Source organism: Rattus norvegicus, chromosome 4 (genome assembly GCF_036323735.1).
Source record: "Rattus norvegicus strain BN/NHsdMcwi chromosome 4, GRCr8, whole genome shotgun sequence".
In the NCBI taxonomy this organism is placed as follows: domain Eukaryota; kingdom Metazoa; phylum Chordata; class Mammalia; order Rodentia; family Muridae; genus Rattus; species Rattus norvegicus.
This window is the reverse complement of record NC_086022.1, coordinates 106,786,690-106,798,918: the sequence shown is the minus strand read 5'-3', so window position 1 is coordinate 106,798,918 and position 12,229 is coordinate 106,786,690. Positions and strand designations below refer to the sequence as shown.

General features: G+C 42.5%; 1 protein-coding gene across 2 annotated transcripts in view; it reads left to right on the top strand.

Annotated features, from left to right (window-relative positions):
- The window catches only part of Dnah6 (dynein, axonemal, heavy chain 6), a 220,227-nt gene that overhangs the window by 43,543 nt on the left and 164,455 nt on the right, over positions 1-12,229 (top strand). For both annotated transcript variants that reach the window (XM_039108712.2, NM_001419792.1), the window contains exons 15-17: positions 1,743-1,994; positions 5,679-5,807; positions 10,698-10,811. In XM_039108712.2, coding sequence (XP_038964640.1) covers positions 1,743-1,994; positions 5,679-5,807; positions 10,698-10,811 — 495 coding nt within the window. The remainder of the gene's footprint in view (positions 1-1,742; positions 1,995-5,678; positions 5,808-10,697; positions 10,812-12,229) is intronic.

The following is a 12,229-nucleotide window of genomic DNA, read 5'->3' as shown; positions in this document are numbered from 1 at the left end:
CATTTAAGGATTCAGGGCTGTTTCATGGAAGCTCCCCTCTTCTATCAAGAGTGTAACTAGGTTCAGAATCTGCACATGGACAGGGCAGGATGGCTATAGTCCTCCCTCTCCGTCTGTCCTCTCTGCTTCTCTTTGCGGGTCATTTCACTTCTTTCTCCAACAGATATGTGGCTGCTCCTTCATCAACTAGTAGCAAACATGGCCACCAGGAGCCCCCACCCCCAACCCCAGCCCCACCCCAGGGCAGGTATAAGTCTAGCCAACCCTCAAAAGAGATATGACTGATTTTCTTTGTAGAGAGGATTAATTATGACTATTTATAACTAGCTTCAGGTGCTAGATACTTTGCCGAAAGCTACCCAAACTCACGTGAATAACTTAGAAAATGGGGCTGGAGAGATACATGGCTCAGAAGTAAAAAGGGATCGGTGCTCTGCTCTTCTAGAGGACCTGAATTCTTGCATCAAACAGCTCACAACTGCCTGTAACTCTAGCTCCAGAGGATCTAGACACCTGCTTCTGGCCTCCTCAAAGACACACACACACACACACACACACACACACACACACACACACACACACGTACCAAATAATAAACTGATAATAAAAGAAAGTGAAAAGCGCATTCTAAGTTTGTCTGAGATTTTCTGGAAGCTATGGGAAGATAAAAGGGATGAGAAGTGGGGACAAGAGGAGTACAGGGAAAACAAACGGGTCTTTCCTTCATCCCTGATCTCCCCTCATCTCTGGAAAACAGCTTCCCACGGGGGCAGACCACCAGCAGAGCAGAGCCCGGGTGTTTGTTGAAAAGTCACATCCTTAGACACCTTGCTTAGGCCTTGTAAGTCAGAAACTCTAGGAGGGGCACATCAGCCTAGGTGAATGTGCTTCCTGACGCCATTTCCGTACAAGCTTCAGGCACAGAACTGTGCTCCACAAACTTCCCTGCAGTTAAGGTTTCATGTTACAGAAGTGTAGTCAGCTTCTACACAAAAGCAGCTAGCCTCGGTCATACCTACGGCTAACTATGGCTGTATGACCAAGGTCAGTTGGAACTGTGTTCTCCAGGTCCAACTGTGTGTACACAGCAGCTTATAGAACCCTGTGAGTTAGAGGTGAGGGATTTCCTCTAAGTTGCAGAATCACTTGTAGAAAACTAGAGAACACAGGAAATACACCGTCCACTGAAAGTAGGCCAGCAAGGTTGCTAAGTCATCATTTGGACTGCGGTAAAATAGTTTAGTGAATCACAGTGAAGCTCACCGTAGATCTGGGTTCTGAACCTGTGAACCAGGACCATGGCCTGTGCAAACTTCCGGGGCCGCTCCAGGGTGACCGCTGCTCAGTACATGTCCCTGACACTCATATGTAAACAACCACAGCATATATGGTCTTAGAAACTGGGTGACACTGTTTAATGCAGCAAGGAACAGGAAATGGAAAGAGAGGGAGAGAGAAGGAGGGAGAGGGAGGGAGGGAGAGGGAGAGAGATGCTGATTTTACTTCATAAAACTACTCAATTGTACTCAACTCTGACCATTTACCTCCTGGCTCAATTATCCAATTACTCATACTGTAGCAATGCTTGTATTTATCATGTGACCAGCTTCAGCCAATTGGATGGCCTTGCCAAATGCACCCAGGAATTTACAATTAACACTTGGATGTTCATATTTCACAGGCATGTTTCCTATTAGAAAACACTAATACTCTGCTGTTTCCTGACTGATGTTTCTATGTAGATTGAAACCCTGGAAGAGGAAGGGAATACAGTGGTTCAGATGTACAAGCTCATCGAACAATATCAGGTGCTCACACCCCCTGAAGACTTTGCGGTTTTCGCCACTATGAAGCCATCCATAACTGCGGTGCGGAACGCCATTGACAAATCTGTGGGTGATCGAGAATCCAGCATCAAACAGTTTTGTCTGCACTTGGGTCGGGATCTGGAAGATCTCAACAATGAAGTGAATGAGGTGAAGCTGCTGGCACAGGTGAGCAGAGCGATCTCTCCAGGGACTGCTCCTGTCTGACCATTACGGGATTCTAGAACTCAGGCAGAACCAATGAAAAAAAGTCGTATGCATTCACAACGTGCGCCATTACGTACACGATAGAATTTATTAAGCTGATTAATCTGCCCGTCACATCCCATTCTTATTGTTTTGTGATGAGAACTTTAAAGCTTATTCTTCCGGTCATTTAGAGACTATATTCCATTACAGCAGGTTCTTTTCCTGTTTTATTCTAAACAACTCCCTAAGCTGCTATTTAAGACTTCGTCATTTCAGAATCTCTCTTACAATGTACTGAATGAGTTCCAGGCTACTGTAAGCTGAGTCTGTGCTTAACGTTCAATTATCTTCCTCCTGTTTGGTATTTAGTATTTTGAAACAAGTGTGTCTACTGTTTGCTAACTCATTTTATAGCTGATGTTATAGTGTAAAATTTGTTGAGGATATTGGCAAATTTCCCCTAAATATTAGCCATAATATAAATTGGTAGAGATTGTTTAACTTGCATCATTTTTTAGAGAAAACTTTTAGAAACTAGACCACACATCTAGGTGATTTTTAACTAACATATATCTGGAAGCAAGATTTTTTTTAATGATTCATTATTTTATTATCATTGGCTAAATCTTAGTACTGAATTATAAAACCATAATAGGAATTTGAAAATAGAAAAATGCTCGTCAATAAAAGACTGATAAAGTACATTCATGTAGATATCCTCAAAGGAGCATAATGTATTAACAGTTACAACATACATTGGTATTAACATGGAGACATTGAAACCAGCTAACGCCAAATGTGTCCTGTTGGGCAAGCCTGGTTCTAAGAACTTGCTATTGTTGTTGCTTTTATATTGAAGCTTTATAAAATTTTCTGAATAGAGCAGATGTATATGACTATACTAACTGTAGGCTTTGGAGAATTATCAGTAAGGGAACATTTGTGTTCCCTATCAAGAACAAAATGCCAGCACATGCCTCATGTGTAATGGTACATTTTAAATGTCACACACACACACACACACACACCACTGCAGCCTGGGGATCACTAATTAGTCCATCATCTATACAGGGTTTAAATAGATTCCCTTTCATTCTTGGGCAAAGAACTATAATCTATAATTTATTCTACAAATAACACCATTTGCTATCAAGACCCTCCCCTAAACAACACATACACTCCCACTGGTGGAGGTTGGAGAGAAAACCTAAAGGTGATAACCAATGATTATTGGGAGAACTGGGAAGCCAGATGTTTTAAGGCCAGGTTGAGAAAGTCATGGATTACTGGGACTGAGCTCTGGCAGAATTGATGGCTTTTAGCAATGGGTACTAGCATGGTGCTTAAGGAAACAGCTAGGATCATTAGCTAAAACTTCCCAGGAAAACCAGGTTCAGCTCAGCCTTGACAAGGGCACCAGTGCCCACATAAGCAGCTTCTGCCGTGACAATCCTATTGGTATTTTCTAATATAGGACACATTGCTATTTTAATGAGGGGCCACACTAGGCAAGAGATAGATTATCTGGTCCCCAGGTGATGGCTATAATAGTTCTTAGATTTTTGCCATTTTCTCAGAAGCTGATGAACTTAGTATTTCCATTGTTCCTGAACCATTCTATGCCCATTTTCTGGATATTTAACTCCTAAATGTCATCCAAATATTCGCCTTAAGGCATATGGTTTAACTTATATATTCTTCATTTTCTCTCTTCATTTCTGTGATTACACATGCATATTGTACCGTATTATATATTTATGTGTTTTACATGTTTTAGGTACTGTGTATATACTCTCACAGTTCAAGTTTAATAATTCCCATAGTTTGATATTTCCTAAATTATTTAATAAATAACCAATCTTATTGTTAGATTGCTATGAAAAGACACCATGACCAAGGCAACTCTTATAAAAGAAAGCATTTAGTTGGGGCCTCAGTTACAGTTTCAGAGTATTAGTCCATTGTCATTATGGTAGGAAGCGTGGCGGCAGATAGGCAGGCATGGGATTGGTGGTTACATCCTGAGCCACAAGCAGGAAGGCAAAGAGAGGCAGAAATAGCGAACGTGTTATGTGCTTTGAAACCTGAAACCCCACCCCTCATTTACGTACCTCCTCCTACACATCCTAGCCCTTCTAATTTTCCTCAAACAGTTCACCAATCAGAGACTAAGCATGCAAATTTATGAGCCTCTAGGGCTGCCCTTATCTAAAGCTTCCAGGATCCAAACAGGAGGATGGGTGTCTTTGCCCTTACCCATGGTTCTTAAAGAAGCCTTGTGATAACTTTGGAGTGGTAAAGGGAAATGGTGTCTTGTTACAGTGCCTGGGTACAGCAGGTAGCCTGGTGCCTCTCTCCATCCCCTTTTCTCTCCCAGGAAGGCCATAGAAACCACTGTTTCTCTTGGCCAACCATGGCACATCAACTGAAAAACGTACTCTAATGCCTTCCACCATTTCAATCTTAGAGATGACCATCAGGACATTTTCTAACAGTAGCTCATAAGCACCCCTCCCCCACCAATGAGTGCTGATCAAGCCTAAGTATGTTTATGTAATTAATTCTAAATTTAAAGCCCAAAGGCCTACGTTTACAAAGTCTCATGATAGTCAAACAACTGAAAAGTAAGGTCCAAGGGAGTTGCAAGGCTCCGTCCCGGTCCCCCATGCTTCGATCTGTGTCTCTTCATCTGTCCCCATCACGACGGTCTTCTTAAGCTGACGAAGTACAAATGTCTTCCTACATTCCACAAACCACTCTGATAAATTAAATGGCCCTAAAGAGGAGTCATGGGAACCTCACTTAGTGAGAATCACAGGCAGAGCCATCTGGGGTTTGCAGTTGGGATAAAAAGGAGAACTGTCATGGGAGTGAGCCCTCAACCAATGGCATCCAAGGTATCTCCAGACAGGCAGCATCAGAGGTGAACTGAACTGGAGGATGCCGCTGCTTCTGACAGTAGCTCATAACCTCCCCACCCCAGGGTGCTGCCGCATAGCTGCTTGGTCTGCTGGGGACTCACACACATCTGGTTCCAGAAGCACACTGTGAGAAAATACTGAATCTGATTTTCCTTACCCTCTCTCCTAATTCAAAGCATTTTCTGTTGTTTTATTTTGAAAAGGCAACTTTCTTTATGTCACAGCTATCTCTTTTCTCCCCTGACATATTCAGATCTCCACAGCATTTTTTTTTCAAGTAGGAAATGAAGGAGACTGCACTAGGTTATATCTTATGATGGTGTTTGTATGTGGGGGAACCCTGGGGGCTGTAGAGTGGGCACGCATGAGCCAGGGCACAGGTACATGAAGGTCAGAAGGCATCTTGTACCCTTGTACCTGTATTATGATTCGAATCCCAGGGATCGAACTCAAGTCATTAGGGCTGGAAGTGAGTGCCTTTACCCGCTGAGCAATCTTGCCAGCCCCTACATTCTGTTTTAAAAACAGTGTTAGGTCCCTGTTCCATGTCTTTCTACAATTCTCTACTTTTCCTATGCTGATACATAACATTAAAAAAAAACAACCATTTTTTAAAACACATTTCTAAGAAGCAGAGAGAAAGAGAATTAAGGCAAATGCATTTTTGGAAACACATCTCTTGATCCACCTAATCTTCATGAACAAGTAAGCTGCCTAACCAGAAGCCATGTTGACTTTACAGGACCCACAGATCTTGGATATCAGTGCTGACCCGGAGAAAATAAAGACGATGCTGAGTGACCTGCAGTCCGTTCTGGATGACCTTCAGAAACGTGCCTTTCAGTACAAATCCTACCAGAAGAATTTCAAGGTAACGGCAGCTGTTCACCTCTGCTTCTGCAGTGCATGCACACACGCATTTATGCATACGTCCTCTCAACAATGTGACCAGAACCACTCAGGGGACACAAGCACACAAGAGAGCTGGAGACATGGCAGGCAAAGTGCTCCGTACACAAATGTAAAGACATGAGTTTGGATCTCCCACACCAGCACCCAAGTGAAAGCCAGAAGGATGTAGCAGCCTGCCTGTTATCCCAGTAATCGGGAGGTGGAGACAGGGTATCCCTGGGGCAAGTTTGCTAGAAGAACTGGCAAGTTCTGGGTTCAGTGCTTCAAAATAGGAGGCAGATAGCAATCCAGGAATGTCTGGCATCAACAGTGGGCCTCTACATGCACATGTGCACACAAACACACACATGCATGTGTACTGCAAACACATGTGTACGCAAAAATATTAGTATACACGAGAGACAAAATATCCTCTTGTTATGGGAAATTCTCAACCAACCCCCCTCCCTGCAGTGTGTATGTTAAAATGTGCATGCATTTCAAAATGTGGTTAATTAAAGCCCCCTAGCTTTTCTTAAGTAAAATTCAAGCTTCTTGGGCATTTGGATGCATTTTGATCCACGAGCTTTGCCTGACTTGTCCTGGTATTCCATGAAAGCAGAGAGATGAGCCAGAAGGTAAGATGGGTCCCAAAATGTAGGTTCGGAAGGCTAAGGGTGAAAAGAGAGAAAGAGGAGACCAAAGAGATGTTCACGCCTTAAACAGCATCAACAGAGAGCAACAAGGTAAGTGAAAGGAAAGTGAACATGCAGGAGGGCACCTGCCCCTTGGCGACACACCTGCTCATACAGAGTCCTTAGGCAGAGTCTACTCCAGAGGCCAGAGCTTAGTAAAACCATGTGAAGAGTGACCTGCTTAGTGCCAGGCCATGAGACAGATGTAGGACCTGAGTGAGGGATAAAGCCCTTATGGAAGCACAGAAGGCCATAGAAAACTGAAGCAGTCGTGAGCAGACAGAACGATGCTGGAGCACCACAGCACTGCAGAGCCACGGACACTAAACCAGGATTCTCCTGACCCAGAAGCCGACATGTAGGTCAGTGGGAAGAAACAGAGAAGCCAGATAAACCCACACAACCACAGCCACCCTGCTTTTGGCAGAAACACCAAAAACATACATTGGAGGGGGGAAAGGCCTCTTCAAAAAAATGGTACTATAAGCACTAGGTACCCGCATATTAGAAATGAAACAAGATCCCCATCCTTTACCCTGTACAAAAATCACTTTTAAAAAAAATGGGTAAAAGACCTCAGCGTAAGGCCTAAAGCTGTCATGGAAAACACTTCAGGATGTCAGCACAGGCGAGGGCTTTCTGGAGAGGACGCTGCTAAGGAAATAAAACCAAGCCTTGACAGGTGAGGCTGCATGAAATTGACGCGCTTTGGCAGAGCAAAGGAAGCGAAGTGAAGGGCAGCCCGAGGAATAGGAGAGAAGCTTTGCAACTACATCTGACAGATTCATATCTAGAATTTATCATGAGCTCTAAGTACTACATACACAAAAATAAACAACCTAATAAATGAGATAACGGGGTGAAATGAGAGTTCTTAAATGAAGAAATACAAATGACCAATAAACATACGAAAAATACTCAGCATCCTTATTCATCAAGGAAGTGACTATTAAAAGTGCATTGCAATCATCTCCCCCTACTCTGAGTGATTACTATTAACCAGACACCAACACGCAACGCTGAGGATATGGGGGAAGAGAGCTCTGATATGCTATGGATAGAAATGCAAATTAAGTTAACAGCTATAAAAATTAGCATGGGGCTTCTCAAGCACTAAAAATATAATACAGCTGTGCCACCCCTGGGCATATATCTGAAGGACTCTAACACACTACGGAGATACCTACACACCCATATTTAATACTGCACTACTCACAGTAGTGAAGCTATAGGATCAGCCCAGATTCTCACCAACAGATAAATGGATGAAGGAAACGTGATATGTATACACCATGGAGTTCTACTCAGCCTTAAGGAAAAATGAAATCATGTCATATCCAGGAAAAATGGATGGAAACCATCATAGTAATTGAAATAAGTCAAAACCACAAATACCATGGGTTTCCCCTAGTTCGTGAATTCTAAGTTCTATATAGATAGCATTTAAAAATGCAGGTATCTGACCAGAAGGGAGATGAGGAAAAGGAGATTATCAGGAAGGAAAGAGAAAGAATATAAGGCAGTGGGAGTAGAAATGCTCACGGGGCTTGAAAGAAATTACAATGAACATAAGCCAGTTAAGGAAATAAGAAAAAAAAAAAAACAAAACAGGGCCTGGGAGATGATTCGAGGTTGAGAGCTCACACTGCTCTTGCAGAGGCTCTGAGTTCGGTTCCTAGTACCCAGACTGGGTGACTCACAACTACCTGGGAAATCTGACCTGTTTGGGTACCTGCACTCATGTGCACAAATCCACATGGATAATTAAAAAATAAAACAGAATTTTAATATCAGAATTTTAATAGGGGAAACCCATGGTATTTGTGGTTTTGACTTATTTCAATTACTATGATGGTTTCCATCCATTTTTCCTGGATATGACATGATTTCATTTTTCCTTAAGGCTGAGTAGAACTCCATGGTGTATACATATCACGTTTCCTTCATCCATTTATCTGTTGGTGAGAATCTGGGCTGATCCTATAGCTTCACTACTGTGAGTAGTGCAGTATTAAATATGGGTGTGTAGGTATCTCCGTAGTGTGTTAGAGTCCTTCAGATAAAACACACATAATTAAAAAATAAAACAGAATTTTAAAAACAAGAGAAAGGGGGGAAAAGGGTTAAGGAATGGCTCAGCCAGGAAAGAGGGTTTGTTTGTTTGTTGCGTGCAAGCACAATAACATGAGTTTTATCCTTAGATCTCATGACTTAAAGAATCTACATGTATAACACATCCTAGAGCTAGGGGGGCAAAAACACCTAGATCCCTGGACACTCTGGTCAGCCAATGTGAGCTACTTGGTAAATTCCAGGCCAGTGAGAGACTTTGTACGGAAGCAATTAATCAGCTGGTTAGTTAGTTAGTTAGTTAGTTAGTTAGTTAGTTATAACCTGAAAAGAAGCCCTCTCACTTCAACACACATGCATACACTCATGCATATGCACAAACATGAATACACACATGCACACAGGCACACTGAAAAGGAAAGAAAAATCAAATTATGTCATAAGCAACATAGACTAGCCTGCACAATATTTCCCTTAGTGACAGGAGTCAATCACAGAAGATCAAGTAGTGTGTGAAATATCTAAAGCACTCTTACCAACATGGAAATTACCACCGTGATCACTATAGGCTGGGGAACGGAAAGTTGCTTGCTCAGAAAGTATAATTTTTCATAAACATGGAATCGAAAAGCACTGGAAGTCTGCTACTAATGTTTTTAACACAGCATAGTTAACAGTACTATATGCATAAAGATCTCCTCAAAAAGTAGATCTCATGTTACATGTTTTTACCATAATATCGGGGGGAGGGTATCTAAAGAAAAACAATGGAATGAGCAATGGCTCAGTGGGGACAAGTATGAGGACTGAGTTCAGATTCCACAAATCCATGGGAAGCCAACGCAATCCAATGCCCCTCCAACAAGATAGGAAGACGGGATAATCCCCAGAGGCTCCCGGGACAAGTAGCCTGGTGTATGCAGTGGCAAACAACAGAACAACAGATCCCTTTTCAAACAGGGCGGAAGGTAGGATCAACACCACATTCTGTCCTTTAATCTCCACACACGCCACCAGTTTATGACACACTCACTCAAAAGCAATCACGTGCTCATGTCCCCCTCATACCTACAGAGCTGAGAGTTCTACATCTGGATCAGCAGGCATCAGGAGAGAGAGAGAGAGAGAGAGAGAGAGAGAGAGAGAGAGAGAGAGAGAGAATATGAGATGAGCCTGGCTTGAGCATCTGAAACCTCTAAGCCCACACCCAGTGACACATTTCATCCAACAAGGCCACACCTCCTAATAGTATCACTCCCTATGGGGGCCATTTTCATTGAAACCACCACATCCCCAATACCAATGCTCTAGTTTAATCACAGAATCCAACCGTCTCTGTTCAGTCAGTTCAATGGAAGCTTCCTCACATCCAATCCAAAGCAGTGTTTACATGATTTTTCATGAAAACACCTTCAGGAGTTGGAGAGATGGCTCCACGGTTAAAAGCACCCGCTGCTCTTCCAGAGGACGGGTCTTCAATTCTCAGCACGCACAATGGATGACCTATAACTCCAGGGAATCAGATGACCTTTTCTGGTCTTCAAGATCTCCCGCACCTCCCCACCCATATACACAAATCAACAAACAAGGTAATAAAAACTAAAAGGCCTTCAGGATGTCTTCATTCTTCCTTCCCACAAGGTGGCTCTACACTCCATGTGCTTAGAAACCGAGAGGTGGTTCTGTGATCTTAAACCTTCCCTCCAGCAGCCACCACACACATACACACATAGGTTCCTCTTCCATCACCAGAGCTTAGGAGCCCAGAGGCGAAGCAGCCAATATGAAGATTCATCTGTTTCCCCACCACCATCCCCACCAAAGACCAAGCATCCAAAACAGAATACTCCAGTGCTCTCCAACAGTGGTCCTGTTCAGGATATGTAAGGTGTAAGAAAATACCATGTGATACTGTCTCTAATGAAAAGCTATACTGTATGCAGGATTTCATAGGGCTTTTAGCTTTTGGTGGCCACACCCTTACCTTTTCTTTCCTCATTTAGGAACCACATTCCTCCAGGAAATCACAGCATCAAAAGTTGCCTGGAGGACAAGTTGTTCTGTCTGAAATCTAAGTCCTGCATCTTGGTTCTTGTATTTTAAAGGTGGAAGTGTCCAAGTTTGATGCATTGGAAGAAGTCTGTGCTGAACTAAGGCTCAAACAACTGCTCTGGGATTCCTTGTCTGAATGGGATAAACTCCAGCAGGAGTGGCTAAAGGTAGGGGGAAACAGCTCTCGGTAGTTGTATTTTTTTATTAATTCCTAAATATTAAAAATATGAAATATATTTCAATTATCTAGTGTCTTCTGATAATCAATGAAATATGTACTTCAATATTCAGAAAGTTGAATTTACATACCTGACATGGGAAAAATATAGCTATGATGGTGTTGAAACTAGCAAATAAGAAAAAATAGCTTTATATCCGTGTTCGTATTTCATGTGTCCATTTTTACATTCCAGAGGAACTCAACATACGCAATTCCTTTGGAGCAGTGGTCATGAAACCTGGGCTTTCACTTCAGTTTCATTGGCCATTGTCAGTAGGATCGAGACACGACTAGTCACTGGATGCCTCTGTCATGTTGACCCGCTTAGAGAAAGTGGGGAAGAGGTTTTGGAACCTGAAATTTTCCATTTTCTCTTCTGTTTAAGACTATAAACTATTTCCATTACAGTGTCACTTAATGTGTCAATTGCATTGCTATGCATAATGCAAAGTATGATTTTATGGAAACCAATCAGTCTTCTGATTAAATATAAGAGGCCCTTTGTTGTTAAATGATATGAGGCAAAAACTCTTCTTACAAAGCAGAGTTCCTGACACCTTTGTTTAAGAGGGCTGCGTGGTGCAAGTGTCCAAGGGCCATGGGATACGATATCTAACTGCAATGTCACTTCTAAACACAGTGTTACCATGAAAAGTCCCAGGGTTCTGGAGGATTTTACTTGTGATGTACTCACTTTAGAGATCTGTTAGCTTAGGCTTCTGTTGTTAGTGTCCTTGATGGAAGGAGGCCATTTTGTTCATACTGCTAGGATAGAATGAGAGGAGTACTCTCGGTAGTGAACTCATCCGTGGAGTCTAGTATGACAGCCACCATGACTCTGCTTCAAGGATCTGCCTGTATTCAAAACTTGAAAAGGAAGCAGAAGATGTGAGCACCTTCCAGTGTGACCAGCTTTCAAGTATCACTCTCTCAAATATGGCAGGGATGTGTGGAAAATACCTTCTGCTTCACAAACACTTTGCACTCCTCATTCTTCCTACCTAGGTAATGCTTATAACCAGAGGCCATATGTCTAAATCAAAAACCAAATGACACAGGAAATGTATTCCAGATGATGGAAGAGCCAGAGGGGCATTTAAACAAAAAAGAAACGTTTTATTGATTCTCTGTGAGTTTCACATCATGTACCGCAGTCCTACTCCTCTCCCCATACTCTCATATCCACCTCTGTCCTTGCAACCTCCCCACCCTCCCCCACAAAAAACCACACAAACAAACAATAAGCAAAACAAAACATAGAAAACATTTCATCATGAAAGCTGCAGTGTGTCCCAGTGTCCCACAGTGTACCCCTCTGTCCACACATCGTCATTTGCAAATGTTCATTGCAATGAACTGGTTTGA